Here is a 24,659-nt window from a genome sequence, read left to right on the forward strand (position 1 = left end):
TGTTTGCATGTATGTGTGCATATGCTTGTGTGTCTGTGTGTGTGTATACCATGGGGGCACATGTGCAGTCGGAGGCATGTGGGAGTTAGTCTCAGTGAACTCAGGTCATCAGACATCAGTATAAGAGCCACCCCCCTCCCAAGCCTGGCCCCTGAAAAGAACCTGGCAGGAAGGAGGAGCAAGTATGAGCAAAGTAGTTTTTATACCCTTTGTGAGCAGGAGGTGAATCTGCGGGTGACATTCTGGTAAGGAGATACCATGTTAAAAATCTCTCTACACATCTTCAAGATCTACGCAGCATAAACATGGCCACAAGTCAGCTCTGCTGAGAAAGGCTGAATGTCCCTTTCATGGGCACTTCTGACAGAGATGACACCCACCTGCCCTCTGTGGGCTCCTCCACACTGCGTCCCAGTGAAGGCAGAGACAGAGCATCTTGGTGACTTTTTAAGTGGGAGGACGGGGCTTGCAGCTGGTCTGTTTTGTTTTGTTTTGTTGTTGTTTTGTTTGTTTTTGTATCCGATAAAGCTACATATGCTTTCTATTTCAAGGATAAAATAAAGCAAACCCAGCAAACAGCAGCAGGAGAGTGTGCGGCACTTGCAACAACGCTTTCCACGTGCTATCTGGCCCACTGCTCCCCTAACAGCCTCACCTATACCTGCACTAGAGACACTCAGGGCTCAGGGCTCAGATCCAAACGTGGGTGCAAGTAAAGAGAGAGAGAAAGGAATGTGGCAGCGAAAGTTCTGACTGGAACTGTGGAAACTGCAGGAAGGCCTCTGGGGTGCTAAGAATGCGGTGCTCTTAAAAAGTAATGTGCTTGGTTTGGGGCTGTTCTGAGTTAAAAAACGCACCCAGGAGAAGGGAGCCTTCCCTGGTGTATGTGATCTCCCAACCACTCACTGACATATTTGTGCTAAAAGTCGTGGTCCAGATACCTGAATCCTCCAGCCCTCAAAGGCCGCTATCAGGTGACCACCGAGAGGTCCTCTTACTCAGGGCCAGCCTCCTCCAGGATGCTCAGATGCCTACTCAGAGCCCTGTTTATCAGGGCATCTGCGGGCTCTTGCCAAGGGCCCTGGTCATGTCCACCCTAGCATAAGAGGGGGGGCTGGAACTCACCCAGAGCAACACCTGGGTTTTCACTGAGGGTGTTGCAGCCGAGTTAAGATTTTATTTCGGATGTACAGAATTCAGCACCAGGGCCAGCTCATCTTATAGACAGAGTCTTAAAAGCTTCGTGAAGATTAAGTAAAATGGAACCAGACCACTCTTGTGAACGGAAACCGTGAAGGAAAGACAGTGGCTGAACAGGTAAAGCATCGCCCCCCCACTACCCCCACCATCCCCTCCACCTGAGCCTTCCCATGGAAAAGCATAGGACATATTTGCAACAACTGGTTCGAAAGGCCCGCCTGAGCACTGTCTCCTGGGGTGGCGTTCATATGTCATTTTGGTTGTCCCATGTAAGTGTCCTTCCGTGAGAGAGGTGCATGTTGTCCACCTGACGCAGCTCTTCCTCACTGGGATTGTGAGAGCTGAGCCTCCTGGGAGGCCGGTGGCCCAGGGCCTGCATATGGGCTCCCCTGCCTGCTGCAGCTGGATCAAGTGACACCGGTGCGGGGCGGCAGGCAGTTCCCACGGTGGGAAACCGAGCACCATGCTCAGAAAGATCCACTCCATCCTCCACCACGGTCCACAGGGGAAGGCGGCGGCAGAGGGCTCCTACTATCCGGGAGCCAGCCCTACTGTCAGGCTGATTCGCAGCACCTCCATGTATGTGGTTGGGGACCACTTCGAGAGGTCCAGCGTGTCCTTAAAGAAGTACAGAAGCACCCACAGCATGGATAGCAGCCTGCACTATCTGCAGCAGGAGGACCGGGCCTGGATGTACTCGCGCACCCAGGACTGCCTACAATACCTTCAGGAGCTGCTAGCCCTGCGCAAGAAGTATCTCAGCAGCCTGGGTGACCTGAGGCCCAGGCGCACGAAGGGCCCTGGGTCCACCTCCTCCAAGTCCTCTAAGGGAGCAGCGCCAAAGACCCCAGGAGAAGGCAAGGTGAGTGTGGACGCTGAGTGGCTGCAAGTTGTGGTTCGTCCCAGAGCCTCGGGACACTTGCTGGGAGTCGTCCCCGCCCCCCTCTGCCTCTCCCAAGTGGGCACCACTGAGTGGGTCTGACAGTTTCCAGGGTGGGCCGCCGTCCTCAGACTTCCTGGGATCCTGGGCTTGCGGAGAGCTGCTTTTCAGTGCTGAGGAGATTGGGTACCAGATCTAACGGGCAAGGGCCTAGGCTCCACCGGGTTCTGCACCTGCGTCTGGCTTAGTGCCGGATTTGATAGAGACGGCTTTTGGGGAACAGCAACAAATCTCTCCACAAATGATTGCTCTTCTTTGTGCTGTTACCACATCTGAAAAGTCTCCAGCCAGACACACGCATGACACCCGGGAAAGAAACCTTATGTGCTTGCCTTGCTGTTGATGCTTGCTGTGGGGATTTACAAATCTTACCTTCTTCCTTTATAGCATCCAAATATGCCAGTGCTTCTATGTCTCTGAAGGGCAAACTGAGGCTCAGAAACCCATCTCTCTCTGCTGGCCCAGTTACTCCTTTACTCACTTCCTTGGCACAATTCATTGCGTTTTATTTCCGAGACTGGGGTGTCTCTACATAGCGTAGGCTGGCCCTAAACTTGCAATCTTCTCACCTGGGCCCCCTGAATGGTGGGGCTGGAAGTCTGTGCACCGTGCTACCATTTCGTGCTGGTCTGTTTATTTATAGTGCCTCTGGTTTGAGTGTCATCTGTTGCATATTTCTAACAAAAATTTTCCTGATGGCTAGACCAGGTATTCAGAGCTAGGCCTCACTGTCTTCCCAGAGTGCCCTGCAGGCTCTACAAGGCTTATTAATGTTGAATGGCTCATTGGACTGTTATCAAATCTCTGGGGCTTGGCTTAACCCAACAGGCTTCAACTATTTGCACTTAATACCACGCGGAAGTGGGTTAAATGATCATTTTAACTGTAAAAGTGTGTTAAGTGTTGAGCCCCATAAAAGGGAGGGCCTCCTAGTCTGGGGTCAAGATGCTGAGGCCTGGGCCAGTTGGTATGAATTTTAAGCCAGTTTCTTCTACTAGAACAGGCAATGGTGACAAAGGAGGCTGCGAGGCTCTGGGCTTTATTCCAGTTCGACTCTCTTGGGATTCTGGGCCTTGCTTACTGAGGACCGCTCTGCAGATGGAGCTTTCCTTGCTAGGACATGGCTGGCTTCTTACGCTGCTGCGGAGTAAGGGGGGGGGGCGTGGGCACGCAAAGGCTCGCCCAGTGGAGCAGCTGTGCAGCATATGGCCACCTGCCATGTGTGACCTCCCAGCTTACCTGGTGCCTCTGTTCATCAACTATTCCTCCCTTAGTCTCCCTGCATTTCAAAAAAAAAAAAAAAAAAAGGGAACAGACCTTACTTGATAAAGGAAGATGGATTTATTTACAGTTTGACCAGAACCATAGGTAGAAAATTCCTATATTCTCTCCCCCCCCCCCCACTTTCCCGGAAACAGAAGCCCAAGAAAGAAATGTGTATGCTGATTTAGCGATGAGAGGCTGTCTGAATGGTGTGAAATCTCTTCCCAGGAGGCTAGCTCCTCTTCTTCCCCTTGGGCCAAGCTTTCAGTTTATTTTCTCTGTCGCACTGGACAATTTTTTTTTTACTCTTTGAGCCATTGTTTTTACGGCTCCTTACACAAGCAGAGCAGAGTATTGAAGAGATGCTGAAGGGAAGCAGACCGAATAAGTTTGAGCTTTACTCTTCTGACTTCTCTGGACCTGCCTTAGTGGCAAAAGCTATGGGTGTGATGCCGCACCCTGCGAGGAGGAGGAGGAGGAGGAGGAGGAGGAGGAGGAAGAGGAGGAGGAAGAGGAGCACCTTTCCCACAGGTGCTGGTACCTAGCCCATCCTGCTGGACCAGTATTTATTACCTCAGAAATGCCAGGGGCTTCCACCCAGCAGTTGCAGACCAACTGCTGGCCCCTCTGCCTTTAGCCTATGGAAAGCCATATGCTGGGCTTGCCCTTGAGAGAATACAATAAGGCTCCAGGGATGACAGGACGGCCACCAAGAGGGCTCTTTCCTTCTGAAATGCCATGGTCCTACCAAGAGTCTAGATTTAGGCCCCTGCTGTTCTTTTTCCTGCTCTCTGTTATAGGCTGTTTGTCCCCGCCCGTCCCCCCCCCCCCCAGTACACCAATTAAAAAGACAAGCACTAGTGAAAAGGGGAGGGAGGGGAGGTACTCAATGTGGCCGCAGTGAGAAGAGGACAAAAAGCTACCCATCTTCAGAACACTGACATGAGGTTATGTTTAATACCGGACAAGGAGGACGAATAGAGGAACAGTCCTGGTCATGGTGTGCCCTGACTTATCCCTGACCCATCACTGCCTTGTGTCTGGTCTGTCCTGCAGGGTGGCCTGGTACGTTGTTAGCACCATGTGACATCTCTTCCTTGGAGGCAAGTTCTTTCTCTGGAAGCATGTGTGAATGGGGTTGGAGTATGTGTGAGTCCTTGTGTTGTACGGAGGTCAGAGGTCAACTTCAGACATTATTTCTCATAAGCATCTACCTTGGGTTTTGGGACAACATCTCTCTGAAATCTGAGAATCACCCATTAGGCCAGACTGGCCCGCCAGCAAATCCCGGGGACCCACCTCCCTGGCACTGGGATTGGAAGTGCAGTTTTTATGCGGGTGGTGGGATTTGAACTCAAGTCCTCATGCTTGTGTGGCAAGTCCTCAGCCTTGAGGTTTTTCAGTTCTTTGGGAAGCATCATTTTACCAGCCAGATAGCACAAATCTTTCTTAAAACCTCTCCTCTGCTGTCAGGACAGTTCTCTCCTTCGTTTTCAGACTTCAATGTTGAGGGATTTGGGGTGATATGCTGGGCTTGTGAAAACCTCTGAAATACTTTTATTCTTGGAACAAGTATCACAGGCAGTATTGGAGGGGCTGAGGTCCAAGCACATCATCAGTGCCAGGTGACCATGCATAAGAGCCACATCTTTGTGGCTTACCTGAATCACTGTTGGAAGGAATGACACAAGTGATTCCATCTTTGTTGCTGCTTTTGAGGCATGGTTTTGAGGCATGGTTTTTCTACGAAGCTCAGGCTGACCTCAAACGCAAGACCTCCCTGCTTGCAATTCGACGCAAGCACCCCCTGTTCAAGTGTAACCTCACCTTGAGTCTGATAACTCCCTCCTTGCTTCTGGGTGATTTTCACTGAAGACATTATGGTTAGCCATCTGGTTTGAGATGAACTTTCCTTTAATACTAAGATAAGATCTGTCCCAGCTGGGTTGATATAGTCCCACATCACGAGGGGCAAGTAACAGATGTTAAGGAGTTAGTGCCAATAAAACCCTTTAGAGACAAATTTTAAGGGACTAAGAGGTATAAAAAAAGTGTTAGATGTTAGGTCAAGCCCACTTGGAATCCATCCTTTTTCTTTCTCTTTCTTTCTTCCTTCCTTCCTTCCTTCCTTCCTTCCTTCCTTCCTTCCTTCCTTCCTTTCTCCTTTACTTTTTTAGAGACAGTGTTTTCTATGTAGACTTGGCTGTCCTAGAACCCACAGAGACCCGTCTGCCTCTGCCTCCCAAATGCTGGGATTACAGATGTGTGCCGCCACCGCCCGGCTTGACTTTCACTCTGTCTGTCCCATGGGGTGGTATCCTGGTATCTTAGGGAAAATTTTTGTCTGGGGCTCTAGCTTAGAAACTGTGCTTCTGCAGGGTATTGACAAGCAACTGCCACAAAATTATGCAGGATGAATATAAACCCTTCCAGCAAAAGCACATACTTAAAGAAAACTAGTTTGTGGCTCTGAAAGATGGCGGAGGGCTTGAGAATGCTTGCTGCTCTTCCAGAAAGACCCAAACAAACTTCCCAGCGCCCACATCAGGTAGTTTACAACTACCTGTAAACTCTGTCTCCAAGGGCTCCAAGGACTTCTCTGGCTTCCGTGAGCACACACATAGTGCACACTCACACATACATGCTCATGTGTACACAATATAAAAATAATACAAACAAGTCCTAAAACAAAATTATAAAAGAAAAGTCTGAAAATCAAGCCCATGCTTACAGATCTATTAGCTGATGGCCATGGCCTTTTAATTATTAAACACGCCCAGCATTACAGCTTTATCCAGCTTCCATTGCTTAATGGGTTAGTTAATGGTACAATTAGAAACTGCCCCTGGAAAAATTGGCCCTACTAACAATTCTAGTTCACGAGAAACCAGCGTGGGAAAATGTTCTCTGAGCTGGTTTGATTGAAAATGGTCCTCACAGGCTTATATATTGCAATGCTTTGTCCCCAGTTTGGAAAAGGTTAGGAGATGTGGCCTTTTGGAGGAGGTGTGTCACTGTTGGGGTGGGCTTTGAAGTTGAAAAACCCATGCCATTCTTTCACTGTGTCCTCTGCTTGTGGAAAAGAATGTGACCTCTCAGCTGCTACTCCAGCACCATGTCTGCCTGCTGCCATGCTCCCTGCTGGGATGGTCGCAGCTTCTAACCCTCTGACACTGTAAGCCAGCCCCCAATAAACTCTTTCTTTGGTAAGTTGCCATGGTCATGGTGTCTTCTCACTACAAAAAGAAAGTAACTATGGCATTCTCCTAAGCATTGCATTTTAGAGGCTTATATAACACTGGAGCGGCATGCATTTAACCTGTGCTTTGTTACTTAAGACAGGGAGTTAAGCTCTAGCTTTATACTAGTGCATTAAAGTGTGTGTGTGTGTGTGTGTGTGTCCTCAGCTAGGGCAGGATAATGGGTAGCTTTCTCTAGTGCGCTCTACATTGCCGCCTTAAGACAGGGTCTCCCACTGACCTGTTTTGGCTAGGCTTGCTGGCCAGCATCTCCTGGGATCTGCCTGATACCCCAATTAGGAGTAGATGTAAGAGATGCAAACTCAGGCTGTCATGCTTGTACAGGAAGCACTTTACCCACCGAGCCATTGCCCCAGTCCTGGTGCATTAAATTTGATCCTAGAAAACCCTTTAGGTAAAAAGATATTTTGAAATATCTTTTATAACTTCTATAAAAATAGTATCAATTGTAAGAATCCAAAAATTGTTGAAGGAAGACCCCAGACTCAAATAGTATGAAAAAACAAAAAGTGTTTATCTTGCAGAAAGAGCCTGCACTCAGGGGTCAACCATCCATACAAAATGGCAGTGACCCTGAGGAGGAGCTCACAGGCTCTTTTAAAGGCTTCTAGAGGAATCCAGCTGGCATTGGCTGGTGCCTGTGGGTGTGCTAGAGAAACAGTTACACAAGATGGAGTAATCTCCCACTACAGGCCTCAAATGCTGTCTGATGACATGCTAGCTTTGGGTTTATGGGAGCTAGAGAGTCTACTAAGTTAATAGATTCCAAATATCTATTATTCACAGGATGTTAGTACTGACACAGACTCTCTCTCTCTCTCTCTCTCTCTCTCTCTCTCTCTCTCTCTATATATATATATATATATATATATATATATATATGTGTGTGTGTGTGTGTGTGTGTGTGTGTGTGTGTACACACACATGTATATATACATATATAAAATATATATGTACACATATGTGTGTGTGCACATGCCAGTACATAGAGTGTTTAATCGTAGTAGACAACAGCAACAGTTAGCTGTTCTAGGGATCTTTCCTCGTTTTTTATCTCCTTGTATCGATCACCTCAGCTCTGCTGTCTACTTCCCTGAGTTTTCATTCAGCCTGGGCAAGTTTACACTGCTAGCTTACCTGTGGACAAGGAATATGTGGATATGTGCATGCCTGCATTCAAGCCCCAATGACTGTATTTTCTGTTTTCCTATAGATAGACCTTGTTTCATGAACTCTCATTATTTTTTTTAAATAAAATCCCATTCAATTATGAGCACCTCTCTCTTTAAACGCTATAGTGTTAAAATAATAGATGCATATTGGTGTTGGGCATTTGGCTACACATCTTTAATCCTAGCATTCAAGGGGCAGAGGCAGGTAGCTCTCTGTGAGTTTGAGGCCAGCCAGGGCATATAACAAGATCCTGTCTAAAACAGAGGAAGAAAAGGAAGAGGATTGCTTTTGGCGTGGTCCTGGGGCTCCTTGTCAAGGACGATGCCCGAGGGCAAGATGCTGTAGTTGGAGTTCTTGAGGCTTATCTTTTTCCCCCCATTTTTATTATGCTTCTTTTTTAGACATATACATTTATATTGTCACACATGAATAAAATAAACTACATACAATCAGGAGTTATATAAATGTTACATTCATAGTGATCTGGCTTTTTGTATTTGATAAACTTGAAGTAAACATCTTTCCAATCTTGTTGGGTCTAAATTTCTGAATGAAAATCAATAGCTGTCATATCTCATCTCTATTAACTTAAAACATCTGCCTTGATCTAAAAACATCTTAGCCCCTAACCAGCTAAGCCTAATTGTAAAATTAAACTTCAACCCCATTAGAGACTTGAGGAGGAATAAAACTGAAACACCAAAGTGAACTGGAAGTGTAAGTTAGCAGCTTCCAAAAAAAAAATGACAGACAATTTGCTGCCTGAACAGTCACCCATAACTCTCTGTAATGTTGGAGCATCATCTTCAGCCTCTAGCCCAATATCTCTGACAGACATATTTGCAAAACAGGAACTATTGAGGACTTGCTTATCTTGTCTTGGCAGAGTTCAACTGTCAACTCTGCCTGCATCTAAGCTTGCCCATTTTTTAGGCAGAATTCTGTCTGTGGCAGAAGAGCTTTATCTTAAAGTGGTTTTATTAGATCACATTTTGTAAGTGGTGCCCTATACCCTGTGTGACTGGCCAACAGCATCTCATGGAAGACGTGAAGATTTAGTGTAGAACAGCAGTGAGTGTGGCTCGGTGCACACAAGGAAGAACCCGTGCATGGAAGAGCATGGCTAGCTCTGTCTGTGGTGACCACTGTGAAGACTTCAAGGAGGGAACCCAGGAAATGACTCTCACCAATGGGGTCGGGGTGGGATGGGAGGACATGGACCAGTCTGAAAGGATGCAGGGGGCTAGAAGCGCGTGAGGGTTTCCTTTGCACTGGGTGCAGGTAGAGCATCTTCTTTCCTTCCCTTCTGGTTGCCATTTACAGGGGAAGTTCATTTAGCAGGTCCCCTGGAAAGCCCAGAAGAAAAGAAACAGCCTAGGTACCAATAGGGCAGATGAGGCCAGGCAGGATGGTAGATTGAAAGGTAATGTGGAAAAACATTGGGAATTGCCTTCAGGGAGTCAGAAACTAAAGTGGGAAAGGTGATGGGGTTTGGGTTGGAAAAATGCAAATGATTCCACATAGGAAAAGTAATTCTAGCCTCCTGCTTGACAAAGCAGCAGAGACAGGGGAGCTGGACACTGATAACCTTACGGACCTGTGAAAGCAGGTGCGTGTCCTCCATTCTCTGGGAGAGATGCCCTTAGTGGGTGAGTCGTCTCCTGAGTGGAGAAGGGCAGATGGCAAAGGGACCAGTGAGTCTCAGGGGTAGTCAGCCTGCCCCAGAAAGCAGGCTACATCACAGCAGGCCTTTCTAAGTAGTTAAGGCAGAGAGGAAGCAATGGAGTTGGCCTGGAGTTCTGAGCTCACTTGCAGGATTCTTGGGCTCACGCAGCTTGTTGGTAACAAACACCTGAACCTGCGGACCTCCTCTTTGTAAAGTAGGTTTTCCTGTGATTCAGCCATGTCCCTGAATCCTCAGCCTCTGATCCTGTGACAGGAGGATTGCCATGAGTGTGGGTCAGAGAGCTCATGGAAGGCAGGAAAGTCCAGAATCAAGCCTCTGCGTTGACATGTGAGAATAACACACACTGCACTCGGAGGCATTTCAAAGTGTATCTCATGAAGGAAACTCCAAGCTGCTGTTCACTGGCCACCACCTTTTAAAAACTCATGCACAGTAAACTGGGCACTCGCACAACTCCACCTCAAGCTAGGCTCCTACTGGCAAAGTTCAAAACGACACAGACATGAGAGTCTTCCATGCCTCTCTAATTGCTGGAGTTGAAGCTTACAAATAACCCAAAGACCTTTATGTCCACGGAGCATGGGTACAGTGGAAAACTACGCAGCTGTTAAGAGGGATGCAGAGACTCTGTGTATACCACTGAGCCACATTCTGGATGCAGAGTGAAGAGGCAGGTCCACAGGTGTGTGTGTTCACCCACATGGGTACAAACTGACTGTTACTTTTGAAACTCTTGTGTGTGTATGTGTTTGTGCCCGTTCATGTGTGTGAATGGGGATGTGTGTATGTGATGATCAGAAGGCACCCTTGGGTGTCTGTGCTTGACTTTCACTATATTTCAGACAGGGTCTCCTGTTCATTGCTGGGTCCACCAGGCAAGGCATCATGGGGATTCTCCACCTCTATCTTACCACAGGAGAGCTGGGAGTACAGGTGTGTGCCACCCTGTCTAGCTTTATGTAGACTGTGGGGATCCGAACTCAGGGATCCATGCTCACACAGCAAGGAGCTGAGCCATGCCTCAGATGCCAGAGAGATGGCTCACTGGCTAAGAGCACTGGCCGCTCTTCCAAAGGACTCAGGTTGCAATCCCAGCACCCGTGGCATAGCTCACAACCACCTGTAGCTACAGTTCCAGGGATCCAGGGCTTTCTTCTGGCCTCTAAGGGCACTGCGCACACATGCTGCACAGACATATATGCAGCAAAAACACCCATAAAACAAAAATATAAAAAAATAAGGAAGAAAAATGATATGTGCGTGAGCAAGATGCATGCATGGGTTGTGTCCTGGCATACATGCAGAGGCCGGAGGTCCTTCCTTCCTCTGTTTACGTGGGTTCCAGGGATTGAATTCAGGGTTGTTAGGCTTTTGCAGCAAGTGCCTTTATCTCCTGGACCATCTTTCTGGCTCCTTTGGGTTTTTTTTGGGGGGGGAGGGGGCTTAAAGATTTAATTTATTATGTATAGTGTTCTGCCTGCATGTAATGCCTGCAGGCCAGAAGAAGGCATTAGATCACATTAGAGATGCTTGTGAGCCACCATGTAGTCGCTGAGAATTGAACTCAGGACCTTTAGAAGAGCAGCCAGTGCTCTTAATCTTTGAGCCATGTCTACAGCCACACCCTTTTTTTCTTGATAAGACACATTTCACTATGTAGCCCAGGCTAGCCTTTAAACTCACCAACCTCCTGTTTCAGCATCCTGGATGCCGGGTTATAGGTTTGCACCATCATGTGTGCTCTATACGTTTGCTTATGTTTTCAGGAAGGAATGATGGGAAGACAGACGTAGACTAGTGAAAGGATCCAGGATGCCAGGAGAAGATGCTATCACAGAAACAGTCTCCCTCTCCAGTGATGGTTCTAATTGCATGGAACCTTGAATGCTGTTGTGGCTTTTAACACATTAAACAAAAGTGTGTGTGTGTGTGTGTGTGTGTGTGTGTGTGTGTGTGTGTGTGTGTGTGTGATGGGGGGGGAAGCAAATGAAAGTGAGTGTTCACCAAGTCAACGGCATACTCACACAGGAGAAAGTCCTCGCAACAGGCCTCAGGCGGGACAAGGCTCAGGACAGAGGGTTCTCATTCCCATTCAAGGCTGATGTTGGGGATGCTCTGAGTGATCATGCACACTAAGGTACAGGAAGTGGTTTTGTTTATGTCATATGGAACCCAGATTTTCAACGTAAAAGAGCAAAAAATAAAAAGGAAAAGATGACAAATATAGTATTAACTTGAGAGACGCTCATGATGGAGAGAACTAGGAAGAGTAAAATTCCCACTTTAACTAATTTAATTAATCAATTAATTGATTAACACACTTTGAGGATACTGGGAATTGAACCATAGAACCAGTTGGTTTAGGCAAGTACTCTCCCACCGAGCTATATCCCTACTCTACTTTTTAAACATTTTATGTTGTTACGTAGGGTGCCATATACCCTCAGATGGCCATAAAACCCTGACCCAATGCCTTTCCTTCCCAGCTGCTGAGATTTCAAGCATGAGCCATCTCTTCTTGCCCACACCCATTTCTAAAACAACAGCAACCCAAATAGGCAGCAAGTTATGTATATGTATATGTATATGTATATGCATATGTATATGTATATGTGTGTATTCACCCACATAAATGTGGGTGTATAACTGTGTATATATATTGGCACCACCAGATAGCTGAGGTCCCTGGGAAACCAGCTAAACTAAAATCCAAGGGGAGAATTAGCTGCAGCTGCAGTAAGTGATGGTTGTTACAGCTGGGGAGCGAGGAGGCAGAGGCAGAGGCAGAGGCAGAGGCAGAGGCAGAGGAGAGGCAGAGGCAGAGGCAGAGGCAGAGGCACAGCCCCTTCTTGTCACCACCCAAAGCCTGGGGGTGTTGGCCTAGACTTTTAGGCCAGGACCTCGGGCCAAGTTGGATCTTTAGCTTTGATGCCAAGAAGAATTGCAGGGCTGGCCATTTAAAGCAGAGTTGGAGTTTATTAATGATATTTTCATGCAGGCTTAAGTAAGCGCAAGGCTTGAGAAAAGGAGAACCACTCAGAAGACAGCAAGACACACCCAGGAGAGCAGGTGTGGGTTTCTCGGAGAAGAGTCCCGGCAGGTGTGGGTTTGGGTTCCGCAAGGGAGAGCCATTGTATTTGCACAAAACTCATGATTCAGATTTTCTTTAAAGAGTGACTGAGAAGCCTAAAGGAGCTCACAGGGCAGTTCCTGGGGGCAGCAGACAGGACTACAGTTGGCAAGGTCCCCGAGACTCAAGGAAATTGGACATCTTTCCTGCAGACGAAGTTAATGGTCTTTTTTGGAAACTTTCAGGCGATGTGTGGGGAAAGGGATTGAGGCCTTAACCCTGACACACGGTTACCTGAACATGAGGTATCACTACACGAGAAGGACATTAGCTGTATGTCTTCAGCCTTTGTAGCAAGTGTTAAGTGGGTTGAGATAGTGTTTCTGGGCTAGTGAAGAATTCAGTCTGACTCTGGAGCAGGAGGTGCTTTTCCATGCCCGTGTTTTTATCATGTCCCCCTCTTTCTCGGTTGCCTCATCAAGACAGCTGCTCCTGCTCTAGTGAGGCAGCCATATATGTGGAAAGCCTCCCGGAGCTGGAGCTCCTTCACAAATATAGGAAGCCGTCTCTCTGTTATCCTAAGTGGATGCTCACAAAAGGCAGGCAGACCCTAAGCCAGTATCCCTTACAGTGCAGGCATACAGGAGGGACCAGCTGCTGAGGGAAGTTCATAAGCCAGTCCAGATGATTCCCAAACATAGGGTACTGCCTAAGACTGGGACTGGGTTATAAAAACAGGCTGTCGCCCCTGCCTCCCACCACCATGCAAACAAGCATCTAGAAGTGAGCAGTAGTGGAACTCTGCCAGGAGACAGCCACAGTGTGAGGAAGGATGCTCTGGCAAGTGTATCATGGTGGGGACCTATGCTGAGGAGAAAGGAGCTCATTGGAAATTAGCCTCCACTTTTAACATGGTGTTTCAAGGGAAATGAAAAAGTGGTCCATGCTTGGTAGCCATAGCAACATCAGCAGACTGACTAAGCCTGACAAAAAGCCAAATGGAAGGCCGGGCGAGGCAAAGACAGTTTTCAGATACCAAAACCCCCAGTGCCTATTGGCAACACAGAATGTACAGATTTTAACAAAATGTCGTATGAAGAAGGGAGATGGAAGCAGTGTCCAGAAATGAGAAACTTAACAGACAAGACTCAGAGCAACAGATGTTGGGACCATCTGAAGGGAATTGTTTTAAAACAATGATTGTTGCTTAAAAGCCAAGCAAGCAGTGTCTGATGGAGAATTCCAGTAAAAAGACAGAAAATTTTCCGAAAGAATCCAATGGCCAGACTAGAAAGGACACAGCTACATCACGAAGAGGGCCTTTGGTGAGGGTGCTAGCTCGTTTTATGTCTACATGATACAAGCTAGAGTGATTTGGAAAGAGGGAACTTCAACAGAGCAAAGTCACCCCCCCACACACCAGATTGGCTCATGGGCAAGCCTGTGGGTATTTTCTTGGTTGGTGATTGATCTGTGAAGGCCCAGATCATTGCAGGTGGCACCCTTGGGTTGGTGGTCCTGGGCTCTATAAGAAAGCAGTCTGAACAAGCCACAAGGAGCAAGGCAGTAAGCAGCACCCCTCCGTGGTTTCTGTTTCGGTGCCTGTCTCTAGTTCCTGCCTTGGGTTTCCTGTCTTGACTCTGCTGGATGGTGAACTATAAGATAAAACCACCCCTTCCCTCCCTAGCTTGCTTTTGGTCATGATGTTTTATTGCAGCAATAGAAACCCTAAGACAGAAATTGGCACTAGATAGTGAGCTGTGACCGTGACAGACCTGATGAGAATTGTGGGAGGGACTTTGGGACTTTGGGCTAGAAAAGCCATTGAGTGTTCAGAGTTTAATGAGCTGTCGTGGGAACGTGGAGGATAATGCTGAGAGCAGATAATGCAGGAACGGCTAGTGAAGTCTCTCAGAGGGAACTCCGGAAGACTTAAAGAATCTTAGGCTGTTCAATATTTCGAACTACAAATATATGGTTTGGTCAGTTGAAGCTAAAGAGTCAGCTGGGATAAGAAGAAATGAGAAAAGGAAATCTTCAGGGAAGTGTTATTTCTCAAGGCCAGCACACAGGAGCTGTGGGACAGAAGGGCCACACTGTATCCATGCTGGCAGCTGAACTTGATGTCTAGAAGAATCCCTCTGGTGGTCCTGGATTTGAAGGTGTGAAGGGGTCCTGGAGAGCATCTTGGCACCAGGAGACCACACAGCGGAAGCCGCAAATCTGAGGTAGTGAAGGCTTGGTACCATGTGCCAGGGTCTAAGTTCCCGAAGAGGTCCCAAGGGCAGCTACCGGTAAAGGTGCAGCCCTGCTGCAGAGACTTGAGAATTTTGGAAGTGCCAGCATGGGTGATGACCACTGAGAACAAACACCAGGGGTGGCGTGCAGATAATGGAAGGCTGTGAGACCAGCTGAGTGGGCTGTGAGTGGCAGAGCTAGAGAGGTGCAACCGCCTGAGCCCTATGGAGCCCAGAAGATAGTGAATAAATCCCAGACACTGGACACCATCGGAGTTTGGTTTTGCATTGTTCTTGTTGTGAGCGTGCCTTCGTTCTTCCTTCTTGAAATAAAAAAAATTATTTAACTTTTAAAAACAACTTATAGGAACCCATAATTATAAGATCTTGGATATATTAGAGAAATTTTGAATTTTTACAGAGATTTTAGAAATTTAGAGAGACTGAATATTTCAGAGCGACTGGGTATTTTAAGAGACTTTGGGAATTTCAGAGAGACTGGGTGTTTTAGAGAAACTTTGAACTTTGAACGAGACTTTGGGCATTTTAGAGAGGCTAAATTTAAAAAAAAAGTCTTTAAATTTATGTGTATGTGGGATTTTTAAAGGTTGGAATGTGGGTTTTTTTTTTAATATTGAGATACTATTAACGTCTCAGTATAATACTTCTAGTACTAATGTGTCAATGAGGTTTTGGGGGAAAAATAAGTAAGAAAATGTTATAGTTGAAGAGTGATATGTTTAGGTGTCAAGCTGACAAAGGATCAATTGTGCTGGCTAGTTTTTATGTCAACTTGACACGAGCTAGAGTTATTTTGAAAAAGAAACATAATTGGGAAAAAACTCACCCACGTGATTGGCCTGCGGGCAAGCTTATGAGTATTTTTTTGATTGATGATTGATGTGGGCGAGCCTAGGTCGCTGTGGGCGGTGGCATCCCTGGGCTGGTGGCCCCAGGTACTGCAAGAAAGCACTGAGCAAGCCATGGCAGCAGGTCAATAAGCAGTAGCCCCTCCATGGCCTCCGCATCAGCTCTTGCCTCTGGTTTTTGCCTTGAGTTTCTAGCCTGATGTTGCCAGGTGGTGGGCTAAAAGCAGTAAGATGAAATAAACTTTTTCCTCCCCCAGTTGCTTTTAGTCGTGATGTTTTCTCAGGGTGATTGAGACCCAACTGTGGCAAGTGGGTTCACTAGCAGATATCACACGGCCAAGGAAGGAATCAGCAAAGGTGAAGACAGAATGGAAGACGGGAAGCAATCAAAACCAACACAACAAGAAAAGTTAGCACCTCCCCCCCCAAATGGCTGCAGACATGGCGGGCACTGGGAGGTGTGGGATGCCAGCAGTCACAGCAGGAGCATGCGGAAACAATAGCTCCGGACTTTCCAAAGTTGACTGTGCACAATAAACCACAGGATTTAGATCTCTAGAAAACAACGGGAAAGATAAATCACAGCAGTAAAATCTAGGCGTTTTATAACAAAACTGCTGGAGAGGTAAGATGAAAAAGGACATATATCACACCACAGAATAAAGATTAAAAGTGGTAGATTTCTCATCAGAGACAACACAAACCAGAAGACAATGCAGCGTTGTCATTAAAATGCTGGGAATACAATCGTTTTTTTGTTTTTAAATCACCTAAATGTAAAACTTGTTGTCTTGGGATAATTTCAGTTAATGTTACTGAGTAATTTACAAAGACGATAGACACATTCTTAGAGTCCAGGATGCTGGGAAGCCCAAGGTCATGGTGAGGACCTTCTTGTGTCCTCTGGTACACACTGCTCTAAGTTAGGAGTGTGAAAGAGTTCCCGAGGAGAATAAGCGACACAGATGGCACAATCAGGCTGAACTTGAAGAAGTCCCGAATCCACTCCCAGCCCTTGGCGCCCTGGGACACCACATTTGCAACATCTCTACTTTCTGTTGGTCAAATTGTGCTCCACCTCCACTTCTACCCCTGCTGTCCTTGGAGCTGCTCTCTCAGCCCCATCATCTGCCGGAGGAAAGACAGGCAGGTCAGCCTACTGTCCTGTCAGCGTGTGTCCCGCTCTCATCTCTTTGCTCTCAAGTTAGTGGCTCATTTGAAGGTGGTTCACTGAGCACCTGAGGCCATTTTTCTGTTTGTAAGAGAAAATATTCAGGTGGGTACTGTGCTCCTTCAGCAGTTTCTCCTATAAGAAAGTTCTTTGCAGTTGCGAAAAAGAAAAAAGAAAATGGGAAAGAGAGAGATTGTGTGACTAGTGTGTCCCGGCCATACAAGAAGCACACCACAGTGTGCACCTGGAGATGCCACTCGACTTTCTAATCCGTGACTCAGTTCTGCTCACGTCTAATGCCATGCTCACACAACCACTCTCAAAGTATCACAGAGCAGGGCTCGCCCACATTGACCACCGTGTCCTGTTTCTCTGGAAACCCTCATGGAGCTTTCGTCGGCTGTTCATATCTCCATCCTCCTCACGCATCTCACTTGGTGTTCTCTGTGGAGCCCCTCACGGTGCCCCGGCTTCCAAGAGATGGCGGCCTATGTGTCTGCTGGTCCCCTTCTCCCTATAAAGCAGTGTGTCAGCTACTGTGCAGGCAAAAGAAGGGCAGATTCTTTTCTTGAATGTCTGATGATCAATCTATGACCAGGGAAGAAACAGAGGTGCTGCCTTCCTTTTCCTAATCCATCATTGAGACGGGAACCCTGCAGTGGCTGAGGATCTCCCTTCCACTGGACGCTCTGACAAACACACCCCTAACATTTTTTTAATTGACACATAATAGTTATATGCATATGTGCATATGTGCATATGTACACAGTAGCATGTGATGCTTTGATACGTGTATGCAGTACCTATTGATGATGTCGTGATGATGAGCATTTCCAACCTCTTCAACATCCTTCATTCTTCCTGTTGAAAGTCTCCGAGCCCGTCTTCTAGTTCTTCACAGAGCATACAGTAAATCGTTGTGACTACAGCCACTGCTATGCTGCAGAACTCTAGAACTTCCCCTCTTGTCCAACTATTTTGACCCGCATTCACCTCTTTGCGTTTCTCCTCTTCTCTTCCCTCCCCCTCTCTCCGGGGAGCCGCTGTTTACCCTTTATTTCCATCAGATCCAGTTGTTTAACTTCTGGATATGAATGATTATATGAGGTATTTGCCTTTCATCATATGATTTATTTTGCTTAACATAATGGCTCCCAGTTGCATCTATGTTGCAACAAATGACCAGATTCCATCTTTTTCATGGATGCATAATATCTCATCCTTTAAAAAATTCCATTTATCCAGTGTTAAATTCTATAACAAAACCTATATCTTGGCCATCAAAATTTCCACAGAAACTTCAATATGAAACCTCACATGCATTTAGTTTTGGGAATGTTGATTCTTTTCAACATTTCTGGCTTTTGTACATGAGGACTCCCATGTACACCAAGAAACTCCCAGGCAATTCTCTCTCACCGCCTCACCTCCATTATTCTGTGACAGAAAGCAGCCTCAAAGAAATACTCGCAGTTCAGCACTGACGTCGCCGAGGCCATCGCTTTCTTTGACTCCATCATTGCAGAGCTCGAGACAGAAAAGCGGCCGAGGACTGCTGAGGCTGACCCGCCTAATGAAGACGTGGACTTCGATGGTGAGTGCTGGGAAAGGTACCCTGATGTGGGGAGGGGAGGTGGGGCTGTGGGTGGGTGCCCTCACTGCCGTGTCAGGCTTGCTCCCTCTACCTTGGCCCCGTCGCCGTTGCTGTCAACGCCCTAGCCTACACCTATGGTTCATCTACTGACAGGGGGACTTGCTGAAGACTCCATGAGAGGAGGCAAGGGATTAGTGTATAAAGCAGGCATGAAGGCGATGCATAGAACCCCAGCCCTCTGGAGAAGAAGCCGGAGGCTCAGACGTCTCAAAGAGAGTTCAAGGCCAGCCTGGGCTACATGACGCCTTACTTTGAAACAAAACAAAACAAAACAAACAAACAAACAAAACACTGCAGAAAAATAAGAAAAGTCATTGTTTCAGGCATGGGGGTGGTGCACATCTTTAATCCCAGCACCTGAGAGGCAGAGGCAGAAGTTTCTGTGTGGGTTCACATAGTGAGTTCCAGACCAACCAAGACTACATAGTGAGACCCTGTCTCAAAAGGAAAAAAGAAAAACGAAGGCCAAGAAAGAAAAACAAAAGCCCGTGTGACACACTTTTCCTGGGGGAGACGTAAGATAAGCATGTCTACTTAAATATGTCTAGGTCCTAGACAGATAACTCGTGGCAGAGCAAAGTTAACGATTGCGCTGATGTCCAAACTGGTGAAGCAGGGAGTTTTTACTGAGGTTATGGACAGGAGTGTGGGTGAGGGGTTACTTATAAAGAACAGGGCTAACTCAGAAGCAGCCGCAGGGACAGATAGCCCACGCCAGCACGGGTGCGCACTCCTGAGCCTTCACAGCCAGCCGACAGGCCACCCTATAGTCCTTTATCTTTCTCTCTGCAGTTTGCCTGCTCAGAGTGTCCATCCAGGAACTGTCTACTCCTGTCTAGAGAGTGGGTGGGAGCCTCCATTGTCTTCCAAGTGTTTGTTCTGGTACATGTGACCTTTAGGTGACCTGTTGTTCACCATTGTCACTGGTGAACCCCCCCCTTTCTCCTGAAAGAAAGGTTTTCAGTGTTTTGGGGGCTATGGGGGAGGCAGCGCTGCAGCAGGAAGAATGAGCCAGGAAGAGTGCTCTGTGGCAAAAATGTGTGAGCCCAAAAAACTGAATGAAGTCCCCAGAGAAAGCTGACTCCTGAAGGTTGTCTTCTGATACATCCCCTTTGCCACACCCCTCTGCTGTCAATAATCTACCTTCATTGTAAATCAAATCAACCAAACAGCACATGGTGTTAAGAAAGTAAAGGTGCTAGGAGAGCCGGGGCTCAGGAGTTACAAAGTCACATTGCTTTTCGGGAGGACGGGAGTTCAGTCCCCAGCACCCACACTGGGCCCCTGTACCTCCAGCTTCAGGGAATTCAACACTGTCTTCTGTCCTCTGAGAGCACCCACACTCGACTTGCATGCGCATAATTAAGACTGAAAATTAATTTTAAAAAGAAACTAAAAACAAATGCCATCTGTAAGTCACTACCACTGTTGACACGTGGGCATACGACTTTTCACAAAGGACTTTCAACACACTCAAATTTTATTTACATTTGACTTTTAACAAAAATAGAATTGCTTTGAACAATGTGCAATACGCTGTGGCATCTTTCCAAGTCAATGAGTACAAATCTGGGCTCTGTCCCAGCCCCGTGCTTGCTGAACCAGACTCCACCGGGGCCCTGGCTGCTGCAGCGTTCCTGCAGCGACAGCCCATCTTTCCTTCACTGTGGATTCCCTGCCTGTACATGCTCTTCTTTACTTTCTGCTCTCCTGACAGTGGCCACCTGCCCAGGCCACCTGCCCAGGCCACTTGCTTCTCTCTTCTAGTGGCCACCAGCTCACGGGAGCACAGCTTGCACTCCAACTGGATTCTGAGGGCACCACGAAGACATTCTGAGGCCATTGCCGCTCACGCCACCGCAGACAGCCGATTTCGGAGGAGCACAGAGCACAGGGTCACTGGGACCCAGAGGAGGCTTGAGAGACACCCCATTTACCTGCCCAAGGCCGTGGAAGGGGCATTCAACACCCTGAAATTTAAGCCCAAAGCCCACAAAAAAGAGTAAGTGCCCGGACTTAACAGACCAAGACCATCTCACGTGCTTCAGACTTGTGGGATACTTGCTTCTTACAGTGTGTCTTGGTCCCTTATCTCAAGTGCTAAATTTGTTGATTTTACAGGCTGGCAGGGGTGGGGGGGTGGGGGAGCTTGAGTGAGATGTTTTTCCACAGGCTGTACTCTGGCAGCCTGGCTCACTGCTGTCCTCTGTCCTCCGTTCTTGTTCCCGTCCTGTCTGCCCGCCTTCCTCTCTGCCTTGCTGCTTACACACGCTGTATATCTCTAACGTCAGCTTGGGTTGTGCACAGCAGAGCAGGCGGCAGTGGACAGCTTTACATGGAGATTTTGTTGCCTTGGAAGGCACTGACCAACCTCTGCTCTGTAGAGCAGGATTTCCTGCTGGCTTTGCCCCTGGGGGGACATACTGACCCTGGCTCCTGTGGCCTCTGTCCTGACAGATCCTTTTCTCCCAAGACTGGTTCCCATGACCAAGTTCCACATGCCCTGTGCCTTGTGTAGGGCATCCACATAGGCCATGTCACAGGACATAAGGGTCTGTTCCATAGCTGTCCCTTTACCTCATCATAAGCCACTGAACTCTGGTGAATCTGGAAGCAATTTACTTCCAGGGTAATAAGAAATGTGCTTGACATATAAAGCCATGGTCCAGCACTCACCCTTGACCTTTCCCCTTCAAGGCCAGGTCAATGTCCCCCTGAAGCCTAGCCACACCCCACCCTGTATGACTATAAGGTTCTCCCTGAGGCCCAGAACTGGGGGAACAACATGATATTCTCTGAAGGAACTGTGGTAATTTGGGTGTCACTCCCTTCTGTGCCATGGCCAGCTTGAACCGGACCTTCTCCCTCTCCCTCCCCTTGCAGACTGGGGAGCTCCAGACAGATCCTCCATAGCTTCTCCAGAGAAGACACGGAGTGGGATGAGGAGCTCTTCACACAGGAGTCCCCGGTGTCCATGGAGGCGGATCATTATGGGACAGAGAATCCCAAAGGGCAATGGCTGATTCGAGAAAGACTCTGGGAGAGGACAGTGCCCTGACTCGACTTGTCTTAGCCTGGGTCTGTGACAGGAGATCTGCTTTCAAGGCAGTGTGAAGTGTTCAGTAGAGTTAAAAATGAAGTATAAAGCTGTAACACAACCAGATTCCTCAACACGCTACCTCTCGGTGCCCAGCTAGTGCCAAAAAGACCCCAGCCTTCCTGGGGGGACATGTTCTGGAGGAGTCCGAGCCTGGGCTTCCCACAGGAGTTGACAAGAAGAAAGGAAAGCAGAGCCGAGCTGTGGGTGTCCCAGAACAGAGGCGCAGAGGACGAGAACGAGTGTCCTTGACACCTTTCTTGGCCTGCCACATATAGTAGGCTGTGCAAATGGCTGCGTGTAATGTGCTCAGAACTGCAAAGGAACCCATCCGCAGTTCTGGCCCAAAGTCTCCAAGGCTGTGTCTCAGAAGCCCAGTGGTGAAGTCCTGAGGGCCCCCCTTTCATGCAGAACACAGCCAAGGAAACAGCCCCACTGCTCTCAGTCTTCTTTGGGTTTCCAAGTCTTATGTGGCTAGGTCAGGCTAAAAATGAAGCCAGTGGCCTCATGGTAGGATAGAGAAAGGTTGTGTCAGAGCTTGTCTTGTGATCACACTGTCCAGCTCCTCCACACAGCCAGCTGGCTCAAGGAGGTGGCAGTAGGTGGGCCATTCCCTTTTCTAATTCTCACACAAATGAAGCTGTATCCATGTAACCAGCTTGCGGCAGGCTCTGCACTGACAGGCTCGGCATCTCCCAGTCTCAGGTAGCTAGAAGCATAACGTTCTCCTTGTCTGGGAGGAATTTTTGTAGTTCAGCCATTGTATGACGCACAGTTCCACTTTCAGTGTGTGCTTTATATATAATCCAGCACACAGTCTTTATTTGCCATAGAATTATATCCCATCAAGCTAAAGAGTCACCGATTACAGACGACATTCCATGTTGACCCTCCTCCGGCTTTTTCTCTCATCCAAATACTAACCAAATGTTTTAGTCACTTTTTTTATTGCTGTGATATGACACCATGACCAAGATGGCTTATAGAGGAGTTTATTTGGAGCTTGCAGTTCCATAGGCTGAGCCCATAGCCAACCTGGTGGGGAGCAATGGCAGCAGGCAGGCAGGCAGGCAGGCAGGCATGACACTGGAGCAGTAGCAGAGCACTCACATCTAGAGACAATAACTACAAGGGAGGGAAAAGGAGAGGGAGAGAGAGAGAGAGAAAGAGAGAGAAACAGGCAGAGACAGAAAGACAGAAAGACACAACACACACGTGTGCACTAGTTTCCGATTTTGAAACCTAAAAAGTCACTCTCAATGACACACCTCCCCCAACAAGGCCACACCTCTTAATTTTTCCCAAGCAGTTCCACCAACTGGGATCCAGGAATTAAAATTCACGTGCCTATGGGGGACAATTCTCACTTAAACCACCATACCAGGCCTATATCAAGCTAGCTTCTGAGAGATTCTAAAATCAGGTGTATGGAGGGCAATAGACCTTTCTCACTGATTTCTGGCACCTTTCTTGTGCAGCAGTGACCTTTCAGGGAGCATGCCCATGGGTGTGACATTCTTGGGCCAGGGAAGGAAACACAGGAAGAAAAGCATTGTCTAAATCAAGCCAGGGACATTCTAGGCTTAGTGTCCGTGACAATTGTACAAAGGCCTGTGTGATGTTCTTCAAGTTAAGTAGTATAATTTTTAAAAACCCTTAATTATGTGATCTTGACTCTCTGGAGTGGAGATTTTTTAATCCTGAGGAGAGAGAAGTGACAGTAACTGTGTGGCGGCCCTAAGAGCACCAAGCCAACACATTCCCCAGGTGAACACACACCTGTCCTTTTTGTCCTCCTCTTCAATGTTTTTCAAGTGCCAATGTCAACGTTCAAGAGGTTTCCTTCCTTTGTTTCTTGACCAAAACCCAGCAATTTCTGCAGAGTTGTTTTACGGACAGCTTTAATGCTATGGCCCATCTGCACAGATTCCTTCCCTGCATGTGGCTTTCTTTAAGCATTTGTGTTTGAAAGTTCTTTGCTGTGAACAAACTTGGGGTGGGGTTGGGGGGAGTGGGGTGGGGTGGGGGAGAAGTCTATGCAGCCTCGCCGGGCAACAGTTTATGATAGGCCACTCTGATGTACTGTGGGGGAAGGCACTGTGTAAGCCTTGTGTTTACAGATAGGAAAAAGGCAGCAGGATGGACAAGATGCTCGGAGCCCGGTGCGCTTTCTTCTCCCTGGGGATGCGAAGCCGTGCTGGTCCACCTTGCTTGGGACTTTGAATGCTTTTGTCTTTACTAAAACACAGCCTGCTTGAAAAGTTCTACAAGCTGAACTCATGTCTTATGGGACAACTTTTCTGACTTTGAAGTTGTTGGCAAATGCCAGGATCTGGGCTTAGGCTCACGAATCTTGGATAGTAGGCACAAGGATCTGAGATACATTAAATTGGAAACAATAAAAAGCAATTGGAAAACCAAGATGCTTTGACTGATTCTTGTCCTTCAGTGAGGTCAGCTGGTCAAGACTTTCTTAGTCTGGGTCTGTGAAAACCTGCAAAGATGGAATTTTGAGGGCTTGGGGGGGGGTGTGGATGAGGTGAGGGGATATGATGCTGCCTCAGTCAATAAAATTCTTCCCTTACAAGCATGAAGACCTAAGTTTAATGCCTACAACCCATGTCAAATTTCTTTAAGTAAAACAGAAATTCTGAAATCCAAGTTTGATGGCACACACTTGTGATCCCAGCAGTGGGAAACCAGAGATGGGTGGATCTTTGGGACTCCCATAGTCTGCTCGTGTATCCTAACTGATGAGATCCAGACCTGTGAGAGACCTTGGTTGAGAGAGAAAGCAAGGTAGATGGTACCTGAGGACAGACACCTGAAGTTATCTGCTGGCCCTCACACACACATATGTGCACACACATGGGCACACAGGTGCATGCCTGCACATAGTAAACACACGTGCATACAAACACACAAGAAACAGGAATGGAAGGAAAGGAAGGAAAAATGAAAAAAATGAAGGGAAGAAAGACGCAAATTTAAAAGAGAACAAGACCCCCCCTGGTCTTTAGCCACTGGCTTTGTGTCCC

General features: G+C 47.5%; 1 protein-coding gene across 1 annotated transcript; it reads left to right on the forward strand.

Annotated features, from left to right (window-relative positions):
- Positions 1-1,663: 1,663 nt before the first annotated feature.
- On the forward strand, positions 1,664-21,582 carry LOC311589199 (uncharacterized protein C13orf42; the record flags this gene model as incomplete). The annotated part of the gene is made up of 4 exons (XM_084767505.1): positions 1,664-2,062; positions 18,317-18,464; positions 20,292-20,526; positions 21,408-21,582. The coding sequence occupies 4 exons, from the start codon at positions 1,664-1,666 to the stop codon at positions 21,580-21,582; spliced, it is 957 nt and encodes a 318-aa protein (XP_084623631.1).
- Positions 21,583-24,659: the final 3,077 nt, after the last annotated feature.

This window comes from Acomys minous (genome assembly GCF_964271855.1).
Source record: "Acomys minous genome assembly, chromosome: 18".
In the NCBI taxonomy this organism is placed as follows: Eukaryota; Metazoa; Chordata; class Mammalia; order Rodentia; family Muridae; genus Acomys; species Acomys minous.